At 37.4% G+C, this 20,267-nt stretch overlaps 1 protein-coding gene across 1 annotated transcript in view; it reads left to right on the top strand.

The window, feature by feature from the left end:
- PPFIA2 (PTPRF interacting protein alpha 2) overlaps window positions 1-20,267 on the top strand; it is a 241,848-nt gene that overhangs the window by 101,270 nt on the left and 120,311 nt on the right. The window contains exon 3 of the mRNA XM_070755768.1: window positions 9,593-9,655. Coding sequence (XP_070611869.1) covers window positions 9,593-9,655 — 63 coding nt within the window. The remainder of the gene's footprint in view (window positions 1-9,592; window positions 9,656-20,267) is intronic.

Here is a 20,267-nt window from a genome sequence, read left to right as displayed (position 1 = left end):
ACCATAAGAATGTTTAAAAGGTCAGGAATCAAAGAACTAAAACTAGGCGTATGATGTCGCACTGTGGGTAAAGGACTGTAATTCAACACATCAGTGAGCTGGTTACAGGGAGGCATTTACTAAGCAGCAGGATATTGGATTTTCCAACGTTGGTCAGTTCTCAGCTGAATGCTTGTATATTTTTTCTCTACAAAGATTCACACTGGCCCAACTATAAGACACTAGTGACCATACAGGAATAAAATATTATTTCTGAATGAATTTATTACTTGCAAGAAGAGTAATCTCTGGCCACAAGCATTCCTGTCCAGTCCTTGAATTTTCAGGTGCTTGGATTCTCTAATCTACTGTAATCTAATTCTTAGAATTCTTAGAATCAAGCATGACAATGTTGCCTATTTACAGATCTTACCTCTAAGCCTAAAGGCCCATGAACCTAGCACCTTTCAGTGGTTCTTGAAAACATCTCTCTCTCTCTCTCTCTGAGATTTGGTAGTACAATAACCTAATTTGTATGCTGCCCTGAGTCTTTGGAGAGGGGCAGCATACAAATCTAATAAATAAATAAATTACATTCCAATTTTAATTTTATTATTCAATCCATCTCAATCTTCCCTTTTTCCACTTCCCTCTTTCTACCTCAGGTGGCTATTCCACTTCTAGTACCTATTTTCTTACCCTTTCTCTCACCCCTTTCCCACTACCATCTCCTCCCCCTTCTTGCTTCTCTCCTTCTACTCTCCTGCCTTCCTCCTTCTCTACCTCCCCTTTTACTCTTTCTCCTTTCTCTCCTTAGAAAATAGAAACATAGAAGATTGACAGCAGAAAAAGACCTCATGGTCCATTTAGTCTGCCCTTATACTATTTCCTGTATTTTATCTTAGGATGGATATATATTTATCCCAGGCATGTTTAAATTCAGTTACTGTGGATTTACCAACCACGTCTGCTGGAAGTTTGTTCCAAGCATCTACAACTCTTTCAGTAAAATATTTTCTCACATTGCTTCTTTCCCCCAACTAACCTCAGATTGTGTCCCCTTGTTCTTGTGTTCACTTTCCTATTAAAAACACTTCCCTCCTGAACCTTATTTAACCCTTTAACATATTTAAATGTTTTGATCATGTCCCCCCTTTCCCTTCTGTCCTCCAGACTATACAGATTGAGTTCATTAAGTCTTTCCTTTTATGAGTTCATTAAGTCTTTCCTTTTATGCTTATTATTTCCTACTTCCTCTTACATCCTCTAAATCCTTCCCTGAGTGGATAGTTTAAATTACAAAGATTTTTCTTATTATTTTTCTCCCCACTAAAAAAAATACATACATTATATAGGTCAATTTAGTAAACATATATCATCTAAATATCATTAATACTACTTAATTTCATATCTGTTACTCTCGGTATATATCCTTATCTCATGCTGCCTCCTTTATCTAATTTTGTCACCCAGTTTACACAGATTGTTTCATTCTCCAATTAATTTTTAATTATATTATTTAATTCCTCTTCTAGTTATGCTCTCTTGCTTAATAACCCATCTTCTCATAACTGAATGCCCCTAAAAATTCTGCAATTACTTAATTTCAGAAATGAAGTGTCAATACATATTAAATATTTTATATCTTATATGAAACTAACTTCTTTTACAATACAGGAGAATGCAGATGTTTTTCCAATTTCAAAACTTAAATAAATTCATTGTTCCTTATACTGTGTCTTCCCCTCTAATGCTTCAGATATAACATTTCAACTTAATTTCCACAAATCCAATTTGTACCAATCTATAATATAATTATATTTTCCCAAAATTATAACTTCATTATATAGTTAATTACTTTTAAATACATATGTTTAATTTGATTCTTTAATAAAATTAATCAATGTCAATATTAATTCTCATCAACTATTAATCATTCTAAATTCCAAATCTAAGTCATTTCATCCATTACTGATTGTGATTGTTTCCCTCTGATGATGAATCCACATACAGACAAGAGGTTGAACAACTATCCTTGTGGTGTGACCGGAACAACCTAGAACTGAACACACTCAAAACCGTAGAAATGGTGGTAGACTTTAGGAGAAACCCTTCCATCCTTCCACTTCTCACAATACTAGACAACACAGTATCAACAGTAGAGACCTTCAAATTTCTAGGTTCTATCATATCTCAAGACCTAAAATGGTTACCTAACATCAAAAACATCGAACTTTTGCCGAACTTTTCAGGTTTGGCATTCGGGAGAACGCCGAGAAGCGCCCCGCTGTTTCAGAAGGTGACAGCTGGGCGGCAGTGCCCAGTGGAGCACCCGTTTTTGCAATCCTGGGATTCCCCTCCTGGGATTTTCCTATAGCATCGCAAAAACGCAGAAGTCAAGAGGTGGGATTTCCCATGGAGGGGAGCCTCAGGGGAATCTCACCAGCGCAAAAACGGGCGCTTTGCTTGCAACGGAAGTCTGGAGGCAGGGCATTCCAGCAGCGGGTTTGTAAGGCGAAAAAAGTTCGTAAGAAGAGGCAAAAAAATTAAAAAAAATACAAACCCCAGGTTTGTATCACGAAAAGTTCGTATGACGAGGGGTTCGTATGACGAGGTACCACTGTATTGTATTGTATAGTATAGCAGAGCAGAGCAGAGCAGAGAAGAGCATAATATCATATAATAGTATTTTCTCAAAGTTATCAATTATATAATTATTTACTTTTAGATAACTATATTAGGTTTAAATTCTTAAAGAAAAAACGTATTCATTATCAATAACAATATTAATTTTCATCATCTATATTGTTAAATAAACATTAATCATTCAAACTCCCAAATTTCCTAAGATTAACTCATTTCAACCATTCCCTCTAAAAATACCAATATGTATTTGAGAATTTTAAGTGTAGTCCATCAGATCAAAAATATTAATTATTAACATCCAATATATTCATAAATGTATTTAATTATAAATAAAAAAAGATAATTATACTGTATAGTGGTCAAATAATCAAATAACAATCAACCACTTTCTTTAAGATTCCATCACCCACCCTAGCTCTGCGAATGGGAAAAATATCATGAAACGTCATGTGACAGCAATGTGATTCTGCAAGTTTGACACCCATGTGATAGATGAAGTGTTTTTTAAAGTCTTTCTTCTGAACTAATTATTATTTAAGTTAACCATGAGTTTAGCTGCCACTGACATCAGTGTGTGTGTGTGTGTGTACTTTATGAATAGGTATTCTACGGAATAATCAATTCAAAATACAAACTATTAATTTTAACTATTAATCTTTATGTGAAAATTATTATCAAGGGAAAAATAATATAAAACTCTTCAAAACCTCTGACAACACAGCTACCCTCCAAAAATTACCAAATTACCTAAGTGCCAAAGCTCATTATAACAACATTGCAAAAAAGGCTTCAAGAATTGTTAACCTAATCCCATATAACTTCTTTGCCTGTAATATTACCCTACTAACCAAAGCATACAAAACTTTTGCCAGACCAATCCTTGAGTACAGCTCATCTGTTTGGAACCCACACCGCATTTTGGACCGAAATAATTAGAAAGCGTCCAGAGATACTTTATAAGAAGAGTCTTCCACTCCTTACTCGCAACATTATACCATGCCAGCCAGACTTGAAATCCTTGAAAGCTTGGAGCTTCGTCATCTTAAACACGACCTAAGCATAGCTCATAAAATCATCCGCTACTACATCCTTCCTGTCAACGACTATTTCAGTTTCAACCACAACAATACACAAGCACATAACAGCTACAAACTCAAAATAAACCGCTCCAAACTCGACTGTAGAAAATATGACTTCAGCAACCGAGTTGTTAATGCATGGAACTCACTACAGGACTCATCACCAACCCCTCCAAACTTTACCCTTGTTGAACTAACCCAATTCCTAAGAGGTCAGTAAGGGGTGTGCATAAATGCACCAGCGTGCCTACCGTCCCTGTCCTAAGTTTCTCATTTATTAGTACCAATATCATGTATATAAATAGTGTTATTTCTTTGTATACTACCAATATGTACCTGAAAAAATAAATAAATAATAAATAAATAGAATATGATAGAAGTGAAGGAGCAAAGGTTATGGGCACTAATAGTATGATAGTGAAATCATTCTAAAGTTATGTGCACAGGAATATGGCCACAGCCTTTTGTGAGTAATCTCGTGGCATTCCTCCCTAGTAAATGGTTTCAGGATATTGATTGATTATAAAGTGAAATTAGCTGGTTGAGTGTGATAGGAACAAACCCAAAAGCTGAATCCATTAGTGATTTATTTTTGTGGAGTCAACAAAAACAGTATGTTTGATTTAATACCTTTAATTACAAAAGATCAATGCCAGTAGAACAAGGTGAACGTTTTAGATAAGATGACATCATCAAAACAACTTTGATGGAACTAAAAAAAATGGTGGTATAATTCATCAGATGAAGGGCAATTCTGAACATTATATAAAGAACATATAAATGCAACTTCATGTTCAAATTTTTAACATATTAATTAAGAAAATAGAATACATAATGAGTCATGTTTATTTTTATTTCTGTAAAATTATAATTCCTTTTTCCCCACAAAAAAGGAGGTATTTTTAAAATGTAAAAATAAGTATAAACTTAACAAGAATCTACAAATAAACCATTTTTCAAATTAAAAGCAACATCTGAAAAGCAAAGCGGATGCCATATTAGCAATCAATAAGTTAACTTAAGCTTTAGAGAAAAAAATGGTGGTTTAAAAAGAAAAGCCTTCACTTGCTAATAGGAGCCAAATGAAGAAAATAGTCTCCTGGTGCAGAGAACATGTGAAGCTACAACTTATTATTATTATTATTATTATTATTATTATTATTATTATTATTATTATTATTAATTTGATTTGTATGCTGCCCTTCTCCAAAAACTCGGGGAAGCTCACAGAGTTAGTATAAAAACACAGTGTACAGTACAAATCTAATACATTTTAAAAAATACAGTGATACCTCATCTTATGAACTTAATTGGTTCCGGGACGAGGTTTGTAAGGTGAAAGGTTTGTAAAATGAAACAATGTTTCCCATAGGAATCAATGGAAAAGCGATTAATGCATGCAAGGCCAAAACTCACCCCTTGTGCCAGTCAAACTGCCTGTTTTTGCACTGCTGGGATTCCCCTGAGGCTCCCCTCCATGGGGAACCCCACCTCCGGACTTCCGTTGCCAGCGAAGTGCCCATTTTTGTGCTGCTGTGATTCCCCTGCATCATCGCAAAAACACGGAAGTCCAGAGGTAGTGTTTCCCATGGAGGGGAGCCTCAGGGGAATCCCAGTAGCGCAAAAACAAGTGCTTCACTTGCAACAGAAGTCCGGAGGTGGGGCATCCCAGTGGCGGTGGCTTGGGTTTGAAAGGTGAAAATAGTTTGGAAGAAGAGGCAAAAAAATCTTAAACCCCAGGTTTGTATCTCTAAAAGTTTGTATGACGAGGGGTTTGTAAGACGAGGTATCACTGTATAGCTAAAAACCCTATGTATTACTCTAATCCTAGATGTAACAGTTCAAGCAATTATAGTCAGATTTTGATTTGTCTATCTACTCTGAGGTGCATTTATTTCTAGTTGACTTTAGGCTGCTGATTTAAAAGCCTTACATGTCCCAAATTACCTGGATGTGTTTAAGATTGCCTAATCCAAAATGTATGTGCCTACACAGTAAATTCTGCTAATGTAAGCTTTTTTTCCATATCCCTTATCTTTATGGATGTCACTAACTTGGATTTTAGGAATAAATCTTTTCAATTCTTCTCCCATTCCTTCTATGGAGCAGCATTTCCTAGAAATCTGAAGGCCTTTTGGGTTTTTAGGAAGTCCATTAGAACTTGGATATTTCAATAAACTTTTGGAGTTGGGAATTTTTATAGAGTTAATTCTGCCATTGGAATATACTGTACATCTTAATTAATACTCCCATTGTGTGTGTAGATGTATGTTGGTTTTCATGTTATAACTTTGTTTTATTTAATCTGGTTTACAGGGTTGTCAGTGATCAGAATAGCATATAAGTCTGGTAAATAAGTAAATTAGATAGTATAAAGGGCAGCAGCCATTGAGTCTTGTAAATTAAATGTGAAGGATGGCTTTTTAACTACAGTACTAACTTTACAAACAAATCTTTTGACTTGTATTGTGATGTTTGATATTTTTATGTATTATAAATTGTTTGATTAGTTTTCTTTTACTTCTGATAGTCACCTTGATTATTTAGTTTACTGGAAAGAGTAGATGTAATGAATGGACAATTTAAGGAAACTGGATTTTCTACTGCAAATATAATCTCTTTCTTAAAGTTGTTCTTTCCTAAAGTTGCACTGATGAAAGAGGCATACTAGTACTACATAAAGTATTGTATTGTATTAGAAGTATTGAAAATCGCTTTGTACGTAATTGAGATTTGGACTTCTTTGACATCATTACTTAAAAAAAAACAGGCCAATTTAAATTATTCCAAAACATAGTATCAATTGTGAGCACCAATCAATTGTTTTCTGCTTTCTTGATCACAGAATCACTATTATTTTTTTATATGTCTGAAATGGTGCTTGGATATGAACTATTAGATCAACAATTAAAATACCAGTTGCAATTTTAGTACTATTAAATAATAATAAATAATAAATAAGATTGTGTGTTATAAACAGCGGTGGGCTACGAGCCGGAATGCTAAATTGCATTCACCGTTGCAGCTCGTAAGTTCTTGCGGGACCAGCGCGATTTTGCTGCTGCACCTGTGGAGGGGCCGCAGATAAAACCTCGCCGAAACACGGGTACAATTTTGCTACCTCCACAGGTGCAGCAGCAAAATAGCGCTGGTCCCTCAAGAACATACGAACCGTGGCGGCGAGCGCAATTTAGCGTTCCGTCTCGTAGCCCATCACTGGTTATAAAGGAATCAATGCTTCCAATAATAGTACCAGTGAATTTACAGGGTAACTTGATATAGGGAAAACATCCACTTTAAATTATGATGTGAATAAAATCTGTTCAGCTTTCAGTAATCATGAAGGGCTTCTCTTGAAAAGACGCAATACCAAAAAAGTGAAGCAATGACAGTATAAATGTAGCCATTTTGCTGAGATAGACCTTCACAGAATCAGTTACATGATCACCATGTTGTCAAAATGGTCTCCTTGCAATCACTTTGTGATCTCACTGAAGCTGCAGCACTGGTGCCATATCTTTCTTTAATTGAAGCTGTCAACCTGTCTTTACTCCCTGGGTGGTGGAAAGGAGGCATTGATAGCTGTGGCTCTGTGCCTTGAAGAGCCTTTAGGGCTCTGGGTTATCATCTGTACCAAGGTTTTATTTTAAGCACTATTAATGGAAGCCTGGATAAAGTTGAGTGCCAAGGCTGGAGCAGAGAAATGACTGTATGCCACATGGGAAGTCAAATATGTTCACTGTGTCTAGTTACTAGGATACAGAGATTCAGAATTTGGAACTCAGGATGTTGTTCTAGGCGTAATGTGGTAAGCCACTGATACTGATTTGAGCTTTGCCCTATAAAATCATATAGATAATAGATTATAGTGCCTCATACCATCTGACACTAATGTCAAAATCTCTGGTATTAGTAATTCTTCCTCCTCTGGTCCCAAATTTCCTTTGAACTCAAGGTTGTCAACCTGAAATTCCAGGACTTAATGAAGCCTTTAAATCCATTTTTATAGCCTCCAAAGTTCCTCCTGATCTAGCTGCCTAAAACTTGTACTTTTAATATCTCACAATTTTGAAGCATAGAACACAAAAGGGAAAAAAATAAAGTAACATATAAAAAATATTTGCTACAGGTATAAATGAAAACAAAAGTTAAGTTTTTAAATTAGTAAGCAGATAAGTAGTAAGCAGTAACCACCAATATGTATAATAGCTGAAACCAACTCTTAACTTTTAGCCTGCATCCCACCAGTTGCCTGCTCCCATTTTAATGGAAATACCTTTGTTTTAGTCCTACAGTTTTAAAGGGGGGAAAAGGCAAATGCTGTTCTTTTCTTTTGTTATTTCCCCTGTAATAAGATCTTCTGCGAAATCCGGAATATTTTTTTGAACCTAAAAGTTTAGAACATTTTGAATGCTCTACAGAGACACTTTTTGTGATGGAAACTTTCCTGAGGATACAAGATATCAAAATAGAGTGAATTCATCTGGTTTCCTGCCTATGTTTATAAATATTTGCAAACAGTTGGAAATAGCTGTACCAAAACATTTGAATTTAATGCCACACACAATTTAACTTTGACAGAAAAAGCAACTCCAGAACATTTAAAAATATGTGAGAACAAAAGCTATAAGATAACAGAAATGCCCTACTCATATCAAATAAAAACAATGATTGTGATTTGCCAATATATATCTTACAGACCAGAGAATGCATAATATAAACTATTACTTTTATATGGTGTTTAGAATGGTGAAATAATTTATCAATTGGTGAAATGACTTTCAGGTGAAACAATGTATATATGTTGATCTTTTTCCAGTCATATTCCTAGTTTCTTCAGACCACAACTAAAAATGACCTTAGTAAAAATACCATATCCTTTTGTTCAATGAAATAGAATAGAATGCCCTCAACCAATTGCTACTCACTATATATTATTATTATTATTATTATTATTATTATTATTATTATTTATTAGATGTGTATGCCGCCCCTCTCTGCAGACTCCTTTGGGATTGGGCGGCATAGAAGTCAAATTAAATAAATATATGACAGAATTACAGCAATAAGTTAAAAACTGGTTGTGGATATTCTACACCATTAAATATAGACAAAATATGATGTTTTGCCAAGGTCAGTTATAGACCTATTTGGAAGAAGATAGCTGCATGACTAGCAAAATATCAACATATATTGCATTACGTGGTATTGGCAAGAAATGATAAAAATTTTCACTCTCTAATATTCTCTCTCTCTCCCTCCTTCCCCCCTTCCCCCCTATGTGTGTGTACCTGTGTGTAACAGATGATTAAAAGATATAGCTTATCTAATAAAACAAGTGTAACAAGTTTGGGTAAAATCTATTTGTAAAGCTACATCCATAATATTTATAAAAATGTGAAACAAGTAACACTTTCTGAATTTTCCAAGTGTAAATACCAAGATATTGTGATAAAAATGTGAGACACAAGCGAGACATGATTTCTCTTGTGGAAACTTCATTGAATTAAACAGAATCTCTGTATAAACACAATATTATCATTTCATTTCAATAGACCTAAAACAGATCTACTCCATAAATTCATACCATTCAACAGAAAAATTTGCTACCTGTAAACTGAGGATATTCAAATTATATGCATGACCTCCATTATTATTTATTTATATATAGTTAGCTATGATTCACTGTATTTTAACCAATATTCAATAATTATTTTACTTTCTAGAATTATGTTTAAGATTAGAGATATTCTAAACTGTGACATCTAATAAGTTAAAAGTTACAATTGTGTCAAATCAAAGACATATATTTTAAATGTTTAATATATGTGTTGTTTTACAAATAAAACTTTTGAATTCAATATACTTTTTGTTGCACACTTTTTCAGATGACGGTTGCGGCTGGTACGAGCATTGAGAATAACATTCAAAGGACCATATCCTGCCCTAATGTATGTTTTGCATATCTTGTATTTTTGTCTTCTTTTAATGCAAAATTTCATTGATGTGAATTTGCTGTTGTCACCACAACATTATATTCATTTCCAACATATATTACATATTTTACTATAAGTAAGGTTTCATTAGGACTTACAAGAAGAGTCTCTGGTTACACATCATAGTTCTAAGTTGCTTTCTCCCGGTTCTGTGTTATTTCAAATAGCAGTTTACATATCCTATTGGGCGATATTATTCAAAAGGCTAATGTTATTAACCCTGAATCATATGCTTGTAGTACAATATATCTCTCCCACAGTTCACTACATTTACACTTTGCAACAAGAATTACAAATTGTTCAAATCTGGAAAGTAAATACAAAAGAACAAAATGTAGCCATATACTCTTCACAAACAATATATGTATAAGGTAGTTTAAAAATGTTTTGAGACAGCCATACATGCTTCTAACTGTGCATCTGTATTGTCTTAATTAACAATACAAATTTATTTGAGTCAACATGGAAATCAGTTCAATTGGGTTAAATAGAGTTCATGCTCATATAAATTGATACAAGAATATAGCATAATTGATTCTGATATCTGAAATAAAATAGCATGATGATGAAAAAGCACAGGAATACTGATTGATCTAATGAAAATACGGATGTCTATCAAACTAATATCACATTTTAAAAATAAAGATACTGAAAATGGCTAAAATTTACCTGTCAAGCAATTTGTATGGTTACACAGATAGATGATAGATAGATAGATAGATAGATAGATAGATAGATAGATAGATGGATGGATGGAGGGATGGAGGGATGGAGGGATGGAGGGATGGAGGGATAGATAGATAGATAGATAGATAGATAGATAGATAGATAGATAGATAGATAGATAGATAGAATAGATAGGTATTTGTCAATGTACAAGATACAGGTATAGTATAAAATAGATATGAACATAGTAAATGGGTACAGGGGGAAATGGAGACAGTAGGACAGGTATGTTAGGCATGCTGGTGCGCTTATGCACGCCCCTTACAGACCTCTTAGGAATGAGATGAGGTCAACAGTAGATAGTGTAAGGTTAAAATTTGGGGGGTTTGGGGAAGAAACCACAGAGCCGTGCATTCCAGGCATTGACCGCTCTATTACTGAAGTCATATTTTCTGCAAACGAGTTTGGAGTGGTTTATCTTGAGTTTGTATCTATTGTATGCTCTTGTATTATTGCTGTTGAAGCTGAACATTGTAGTGAATAATTTTGTGTGCTATGTTTAGGTTGGACTGTAGACAGTGTAGTTCTAGAAGCCTAAAATTCAAGCCTGGTGGCCTAAAGTATTTTATTATGAGCAAGGGAGTGAAATACTCTTCTTGTGAAATATCTCTGGACTTGCTCAATTATGTTAATGTCCAACATATACTGCAAATTCCAGGCAGACGAGTTGTATTAAAGAATTGGTCTAGCAAAGGTGTTGTATACCCTAGTTGCAATACAATATTACTGGAGAAGATGCTATGCAAGATTAGCTTGAGAACTCTTAATGGCCTTTTGGCAATGTTTCTACAGTGAGTTCTGGTGCTTAGGTCATTTGAGATGCCACAGTGAGAGTCATCTACTTGTCTTATCTGCTCAGCTTGTATTTGGTGTTCTGATTTATTTATTTATTTATTTTGCCAAAGTGTAAGACAGAACATTTGTTGGTTAAAATTTGGAGTTGCCAATTGTTTGACTATTCTGAAACATAGTCAAGGTCGTTTTGTAGGGTAACAGTATTGTCGGTGGTATTGAATAGTTTTACATCATCAGTGAAGACTACACAGTTAATTATAATGTGATCACAAAGGTCATTTATGTAAAATATAAAGAGTGTGGGTCCTAAAATGCTGCATTGGGGCACATCACTGTTAACTGGCACAGAGTTTGATAAGGCACTCTCTATTTTAACTATTTGACAGGAACTCAGTTATTGACTTAGGCAGGGGTCCAGAAATGCTGTAAGAGTTTAGTTGAACAATAGTTTATCATTCACCACTAAATCAAAGCCTTTGTAGAAATCTATGTAAATTGTGTCTCTTGTGTAGTTGATATGTTTTTGCAGGGGAAGAGTTGTAGATTACAGGACAATTTTTTTTTCTGAAACCAAACTGCAAGTTAGAGAGTAGATTGTTTGTCTCTAAATGGAGAGTAATGGATTGGTTTATGATTGATTCCAGGATTTTGCAGGTGATGCAACACAGTGAGATTGATCTGTAATTTTCAAGTAGGATGGGATCTCCCTTTTTGAAGATAGGAATGACCATGGCTAATAACTCTAGATTGGGCAAGGAACTGGTTTTGAAAGATATTTCATAGATGATGTATAGAGGTTCTGTTATGGCAGTGGAAAGCTTTTTTAAGAAGGCACATAATTCATCAGGGCCAATGGGTAGAGGTGGTTTTTGATTGTGTAGTGCTTTTTCAACAGTATCTTCTGTAAAATAGTAACAATTTGTAACAACTTGAAAATATGGGGCTTGAACCATTGCTGTTTACAAAGACTGAATTGAAGAATGTGTTGAAGAGGTTGGCCTTAATGGCTTCATCATTACAGTTTTTCCCATTAGACTCTATTAGTGGTGGGATGGTTCTCAAGCCTTTAAGTTTGATATTTACAAAATTATAGAAAGCATGGGTGGATTTTATGCATAAAAAGTTTTCCTCTTGTTTGCAGTTGTTATTGGTGCATTCTGCATTTATCTGGTAGCATACGATTTTGTAATGGCTCTTAAAGTTAACTACATAGTCAGTTTTGTTTTTCCACTAAAGATATTTTTTAATTAAAGCTTCCTTATGGAAAATTTGTGGTTTATTTTAGTTTTCAAAATTATTAATGGTATGTTAGTTTAATGACTCTTGACTTTGAGAAAAAAATGTTATAATGGTCTTCAGCAGTACAGGATTTATCAATCAAGAGATGAGAAGTCAGTAGCTATGAAAAATTGGCGTTTTTAAAATTGTAATTTGGGGTTCCATTGTTCCATTGTTATGATCTTCTTTGTAAGGATGTAAATTGAGACAAAAGTCAATCATGCTGTGGTCGCTGTTGGAAAAGTGTTCTTTTGTTCGTAGACCATAAATTGGGTTTAAATTGTTGGTTGCAGAAGATGAGATCAAGGCAGTTGTTGAGTCTGGTGTTGTTTGTTACTACACCAGACTCCAGATGTATGTCATATATACATGTACACACATATATATACAAGAAGAGAGAGAGAGAGAGTATATATACACACATATATACCTTATTTCACAATATTTTTGTTGTATTTTTTAATTTTATTAGAATCATTATGATAACAGAAAATTTGTTTTATTTATTTGTTTATTAATTACAAAGTCCAGAGCCATCTACCTTCCCTTCCTTTATTAGATTGTCTCTGTTAGGCTGTTTTATTGTCATACAGGAATCCTTACTTCCCAACTGCCTCATTTAGTGACTTTTCAAAGTTACAACGGTGTAAAAATACCACCCAACTTTCCAATAAATTATTTCATTTAAGATAGTCCTAGAATTGCCACTCAGGCACTTTTTTAAAAAAAACCATGCAATTACAACCATTTCAGTATTCTACTGTCATGTAGTTGCCATTTGTGTGCTTGTCAACTGGCTTGCAACAAGCAGAGTTAATGGAGTCAAATTGTAAATTGCGGTAACTACAATATTTCATTTAACAACCAAATGGGAAATGACACAAATCTGCACAGCAATTGTGATAAATAGCAAAGGAGTTGCTGCTCCCAACCATGACCACTAAGTAAGGATTACATGTAAAGCTTTATTAAAAAATTATCTATAAGCAACCCTAAGACTATCCCACAAGAAAGAGTTTGACACCCTGACCTAGTGTTTGTTAGGTGATTTTTTTTTTGCTTCCCTGAAGCATCTGGAGGGCAAAATGGCCTTTCCCAGTCTGAAAATCAGCTGGTGGAGTTGACACAGGGCATCATGTCGCGTGCCCTCCGATATGGCTCTGACGTGCCACCTGCGGCACAGCATACCATAGGTTCACCATCATGGGTATAGGTTCTCCTGCTTGAGCAGAGAGATGGACTAGTCACTAGAAGACCTCCAAGGCCCTCCCAGCTCTATTCTATTCTACATGTGTAAGCAGACACAGCTCCATTTGTGCAAGTGGCAGGCACATGCATCCATTGTTCACACAAATGGAGCTCTGTGCCTAAGTGTGAGTGCCTGCTGCTCACGCAAATGGAGCTGGGTGTGCACATGTGCTTCCTGCCACTTGTGCAGTCTGGTTCTGAACAGGCCGCAGCCAACTAGTGAGCTGTGGTTCTGGGGTTGGAGACCCTTGTTCTAGAAGACAAAGTAACCTCCAAAATCATCTTGATAGCAATGAAAGAAACTGAGGAATTGGGGCAAGGACAATGAAATTTAAGTACAGAAGAAATGACAAACATTTGTGGTGTTATCAATTAGACAAATTTATGAAAGATAGCAGAATAGAGTATGAGAGAATCACACAAGCAAAAATAAACAGATTTGAACAAGCTATTGTTTTCTCAGAACAGTAATTTTTAAATATAGATTTTGATTTTCTATGGCACTCCCATTTGCTGTTAGAAATGGAAACCACAAAGCTAATTTAATGAATGAATGATATTTGATTACTACCAAAATATCATTGCTGTAGTTTTATGGTTAAAATTGTTGCTATCATTTACTCATTTCAAATCTTTGCTTTGTTAATAGTAAACTTATGATATTGCAGTTCAAATCCCAATTTCATTTTCATGCTTTGACCGTCTCACAGTTATGTGAATAAAAGTCACATTGAAAGTGTTAAAGTTGGTGTAAATTAAAAATGATAATGAGAAAGTGCAGATAGTGTTCTGATTTATGCTACTTGAGCTTTTTAGAAAATTAGAAGAGCATACATCTTTTCAAACAGTTTTGGCAATGATACATTGTAATATTTATTAATTTAAAAATATCTATATACAGTATTACTAAAACTGTTGTGTCTCTAACCTTTAAATGGATGAAGTGATGCATCAAAGGGCAAAACCTTTTACACCAAGGTATCCCAGATGGACTTAGAGAAAGTGCCCAAAATCCAGGACCCATGGCTCCTGTGGAGTTGAAATTTGACATATTTTATGAAACATTGTATGACATAGAAATTATCATAAAGCATTATGCAAAATGTCAATTGCTGTGGTCAATTGCTAATATTTGAATAGGCTCAATAGTTCAAGATGGGCTACTTTTAACTCAGATATGTGTTTGAATACCTCCCTGACTTTTAAAGAACTTTTCAAGTACGTTAAAACTCAGCCATTTTTGAAGGCATTGAGGAATCTGATCAGGATCTATCTCTGAGAAATGACCCAAGAGGTCATGGGTTGTTTGTATTCTTTGATTTCTCCATAGATTTTAATGGAGAGCTCTGTTTAGGCACAAATCTAAAAAACTAGCTTATTTTCCCTAACTTCACAGCAATATAGATTTATCATGTTAGAAAATTCTTTAATATGTGATTGCATAGACTGGTGCCATGTTGGATTTAAAAGTCTTTAAAAGACTGGTGTCAGTTTCTATAGGTGTATTTCTCATCATACTTTTCTGATCATTTCCTTCTTTTAATATTGTATGTCTCTTCAAAGACAAGTACTGTAATAAAAGCTTAGTTCATTGTCCCACCCATCCTTTTTAAAAGGTCCCTGAGCCTCTGAAGTATTGTTTCAATAGTACTAAAATCTAGAGTGTTAGCTACTTACAATTTGCAGCTAAAGATCAAAAGTTCCAACCCAATTTTTTTTTACCTGTGTCATGTTCTGTAATATCCCCCTCATAAACCTGAGAAGACAACATAATTTATGCACAGATCTAACATACATAAGCTTGTGTATACAGAACTTTATTCATGCCCCAGAACAGGGGTGGGCAAATTGGCTCTTCTATGACATTTATTTATTTATTTATTTATTTAATTTATTGTATTTGTATACCTCCCCCTCTCCGCAGACTCGGGGCGGCTAACAACAGCAGTAAAACAGTACAACAAAATCCAATACTAAAAAACAGTTAAAAACCCATTATATAAAAACCAGTCATACATACATACAAACATACCATGCATAAAATTGTAAAGGCCTAGGGGGAAAGTGTATCTTAGTTCCCCCATGCCTGGCGGCAGAGGTGGGTTTTAAGCAGCTTACGAAAGGTAAGGAGGGTGGGGGCAATTCTAATCTCTGGGGGGAGTTGGTTCCAGAGGGTCGGGGCCGCCACAGAGAAGGCTCTTCCTCTGGGTCCCGCCAAGCGACATTGTTTGGTTGACGGGACCCGGAGAAGGCCAGCTCTGTGGGACATAACTGGTCGCTGGGATTCGTGCAGCAGAAGGCGGTCCCTGAGGTAATCTGGTCCGGTGCCATGAAGGTCTTTATAGGTCATAACCAACACTTTGAATTGTGACCGGAAACTGATTGGCAACCAATGAAGACTGCGGAGTGTTGGAGTAACATGGGCATATTTGGGAAAGCCCATGATTGCTCTCGCAGCTGCATTCTGCACGATCTGCAGTTTCCGAACACTTTTCAAAGGTAGCCCCATGTAGAGAGCATTACAGTAATCGAGCCTCGAGGTGATGAGGACATGAGTGACTGTGAGTAGTGACTCCCGGTTCAAATAGGGTCGCAACTGGTGCACTAGGCGAAACTGGGCGAACGCCCCCCTCGCCACAGCTGAAAGGTGTTTCTCTAATGTGAGCTGTGGATCGAGGAGGACGCCCAAGTTGTGAACCCTCTCTGAGAATGATTCTCCCCCCAGGGTAATGGACGGACAGACCTAATTGTCCTTGGAAGGCAGGACCCACAGCCACTCCGTCTTGTCTGGGTTGAGTTTGAGTTTGTTGACACCCATCCAGGCCCCAACAGCCTCCAGGCATCGGCAAATCACTTCCACTGCTTCGTTGACTGGACATGGGGTGGAGATGTATAACTGGGTATCATCGGCATATTGATGATACCTCACCCCATGCCCTTGGGTGATCTCACCCAGTGGTTTCATGTAGATATTAAATAGCAGGGGGGAGAGGACCGACCCCTGAGGTACCCCACAAGGGAGAGACCTAGAGGTCAACCTCTGACCCCCCACTAACACCGACTGCGACCGACCAGAGAGGTAGGAGGAGAACCACTGAAGAACAGTGCCTCCCACTCCCAACCCCTCCAGCCGGCGCCGAAGGTTACCATGGTCGATGGTATCAAAAGCCGCTGAGAGGTCAAGAAGCACCAGGACAGAGGACAAGCCCCTGTCCCAGGCCCGCCAGAGATCATCCATCAACGTGACCAAAGCAGTTTCCATGCTGTAACCAGACCTGAATCCAGACTGTTGAGGACCTAGATAATTGGCTTCTTCCAAGGACCGCTGAAGTTGAAGCGCCACCACCTTCTCAACAATCTTCCCCATAAAAGGAAGGTTGGAGACTGGACGGTAGTTATTGAGCACGGCTGGGTCCAGGGAAGGCTTCTTGAGGAGGGGGCGCACAAGTGCCTCCTTATAAGGAGCTGGGAAGGACCCCCCCCCAGGAGGTGTTGACAATCTCCTGGACCCAGCTCCGTGTCACCTCTCGACTGGCCGAAACCAACGAAGAGGGACACGGATCCAGTAAACAGGTGGCGGAGTTTACAGCTCCAATGGCCTTGTCCACTTCATCAGGTGTCACCAAGTCAAACTCCCCCCAGACAGATGGACAAAGACGTTTAGCCCCAGTCACCTCGACTGACTCGTTGTCAGTCGACTCTGTTTTAAAATTGGAGTCGAGGTCTGCTCGGATCCGAGCGATTTTATCAGTGAAAAATGTGTTAAAGTCCTCGGCACTACTCTGTAAGTAGTGCAATCAAGGCGGCATGATACGCGCATCTTGCCGCCTTGAGCGCCACATTGTAAGTCTTAATATGAGCTCTTACAAGTGTTCGATCGGATTCGAACTTACTATTCCTCCATCACTTCTCTAGACGTCTCTTCTGGCGTTTCAACTCCCGGAGCTCCTCGTTGAACCATGGAGCTCTACGGGGTCTAGCGCCGTGAAGAGGTCGCAACGGCGCAATTCGGTCAAGGGCCTCCACTGCTGCCTTGTTCCAGGCCTCAGCCAGAGACTCTGCCGAACTGTGGACAAGTGTATCTGGAAGAACCCCAAGTGCCTTCTGAAAACCTTCTGGATCCATCAGGCGCCTGGGGCGGAACAACTTAATTGGTTCCGCCTCCCTGCGGGGGAGGATTGGAGCCAGAAAGTCAAGCCACAGCAGAAAATGTGGACTTCAACTCCCAGAATTTCTGAGTTAGCATGATTGGCTCAGGAATTCTGTAAGTTGAGGTCCACAAGTCATAGAAGAATAGAAGAACCAATTTTGCCTACCCCTGCCCTAGAACTAAGATGGTGAATCAGGTGGCACATGGAACCATATCAGAGGACACGTAAAGTGTTTCCCTATGTCATCTCCAGTGCCTTAGGGAAGACAGTTTTGCCTTGAAGCCCCGGAGTGCAAAAAACCACCCAACAGACAAACTGGAAGTTCAGGAAACAGACTTCTGGTTTGCCTGTTGTGCTGCTTTTTGCACTGCGGGGCTTTAGGATGCTTCCTTGAAAGCTCCAGAGTGTGAAAAACATCGCAATTGGCAAACCAGAAGTCTATTTTCTGAACTTCCGGTTGGCCATTTTTTCACTGTTCCAGGCTTCAGTGAGACCTGTGCACATGCACGGGGACAGGGGGGATTATGTGCATGCGTAGGGGCAGTACAAGGGGTGTACATGCATGTGGGGAGGGAATAGGTGTGAGCACGTGCGCACATGCTAGCACACGCACACATGCCCTTTTGGCATGCGAACAAAAAAAGGTTCACCATCACTGCTCTAGAATATTCTTCATATCTAATTATGTGGAAGTGTACAGTACATGTAAGTTGAGTATGGATCAAGAATATGTATGTAATGTAAGGTTGATAATAGTCTTTAAGAATACATTTAGAAAGCATCAATATGTTTAATTTTAAAAAGTTTTTGATGCCTATCTAATTCATATATCCTAATGGTATCTTAAGGGTTAATAAATATTTTAACAGATCTTTTTCATTCGGTATATGTTCTGGTTTCTGGTAGAAATTTAGCAATTACAAATAGCTGTTATTAAATGTATTATTTCATGAATAAAGAAACTCCATTTATTTCTCTGCTCTTCTGGAATTCAAACACATTTCATACAGGCACTTATCTCTTGGTCCGTTATCTCCCTTAACTGCATTTCTCACATTCCTTCTCCTTCTCCACTTAACAAGATTTATTTTCCTAACAGCATGATTTCTAAAACAGCAGCCCTGACTGTTAATCAACACAGAATACTTTTGCTTACTTGGGAGCAGCAGAGAAAAACCTCCATTTTTCTCTTCGGCAGTGTTGAAACTCCACCCTTCTTCCCCACTGACCCACTGACGTGCTAAATACATCACTACAGTATTTAACCCATTCCTCTCCTTAATATCTTCTTCCAGATACCTGTTTTCTATGTTTTTGGGCCCTTCTGAATTTAGGGTTAACCCAGCGAGCGTCTGATCCTGAACTCATAGCCCCATCCTGTGGCTGGCCTCCCACCTGTTCTACTACCTGTAACCCCGGGGGCCCCACTAATTTATAAACACTTTCTGAATCAGAGTCCTCAATATCTTCATCCTCCTCCAACTGACCAGGAGTATGTACAACAGTATACAGAACTGTTGGCAAAGTTAGGTAATTAAAGGATGTGGAGAGAGCTACGGTAAAGTTAACAATCTAACTAGAAGTTTGCATTAATTTATAATACATATGCTTTCAAAGGGTCATTGATATGTACACTGAGAGGGCAATTTAATAATCTCGAGGGTGCTAGGAAAATACTACTGTCTGGATTATTTTGACCTTTTCCTGTGTAGTTCAGGGTTGAATTATAAAATTATTGGTGATCTCAGAGCTTGATGGTTTGTTTGTGGATGTTTCATTATCCAGCTAGGTAACATCAGTGAAGTGAATGTGAGGTTTGTTGCCTATTTTTATATAATAGCTTGCCATGCCAGTTTTGGTAGGACGGTTGTTTCCTCCTTGCTGGTTCTTCCATTAGTGTATTGGTTCTGCCTGTTAGTGTGACACCAATACCTAGAAGTGGGGTTGCTCCCAGTTTAGACCAGTTCTATAGAACCAGTAGTGGGAATTTCTTCCCAATTGCCAAACTGGGATTGATCACCAGTTGGCCATGCCCCTTAACCGTTTGTAATGATGGCACCGTAGGTGTCGGCATTTTGGTTTTTTGCTTCTGTTTATGCACAGAAGCTTAGTTTTTGGCCCTGCGTGCTTGTGTAGCACACCCACGTGGTGCGGGGGGAAGCGAACATTGTACTTGTATTGTGTATTATTCAATATGGCATTTCAATATGCTTGATAACAGTGATTGCTTTATTTTGTCACTGCATTATTTTGCTTGAGTTAGTGAATCTTACATATATGTCCTCTCTGTTTCTTTCATTATTTTGAAGAAAGGAACTTTTAAAGCACGGAAATCGGTTTTTTGCCAACTTCACTTGCTGTTGAATTTG

Source organism: Erythrolamprus reginae, chromosome 6 (genome assembly GCF_031021105.1).
Source record: "Erythrolamprus reginae isolate rEryReg1 chromosome 6, rEryReg1.hap1, whole genome shotgun sequence".
Classification (NCBI taxonomy): domain Eukaryota; kingdom Metazoa; phylum Chordata; class Lepidosauria; order Squamata; family Dipsadidae; genus Erythrolamprus; species Erythrolamprus reginae.
Note: the sequence above shows the minus strand (reverse complement) of the source record. Positions and strands in the feature narration are given on the sequence as shown.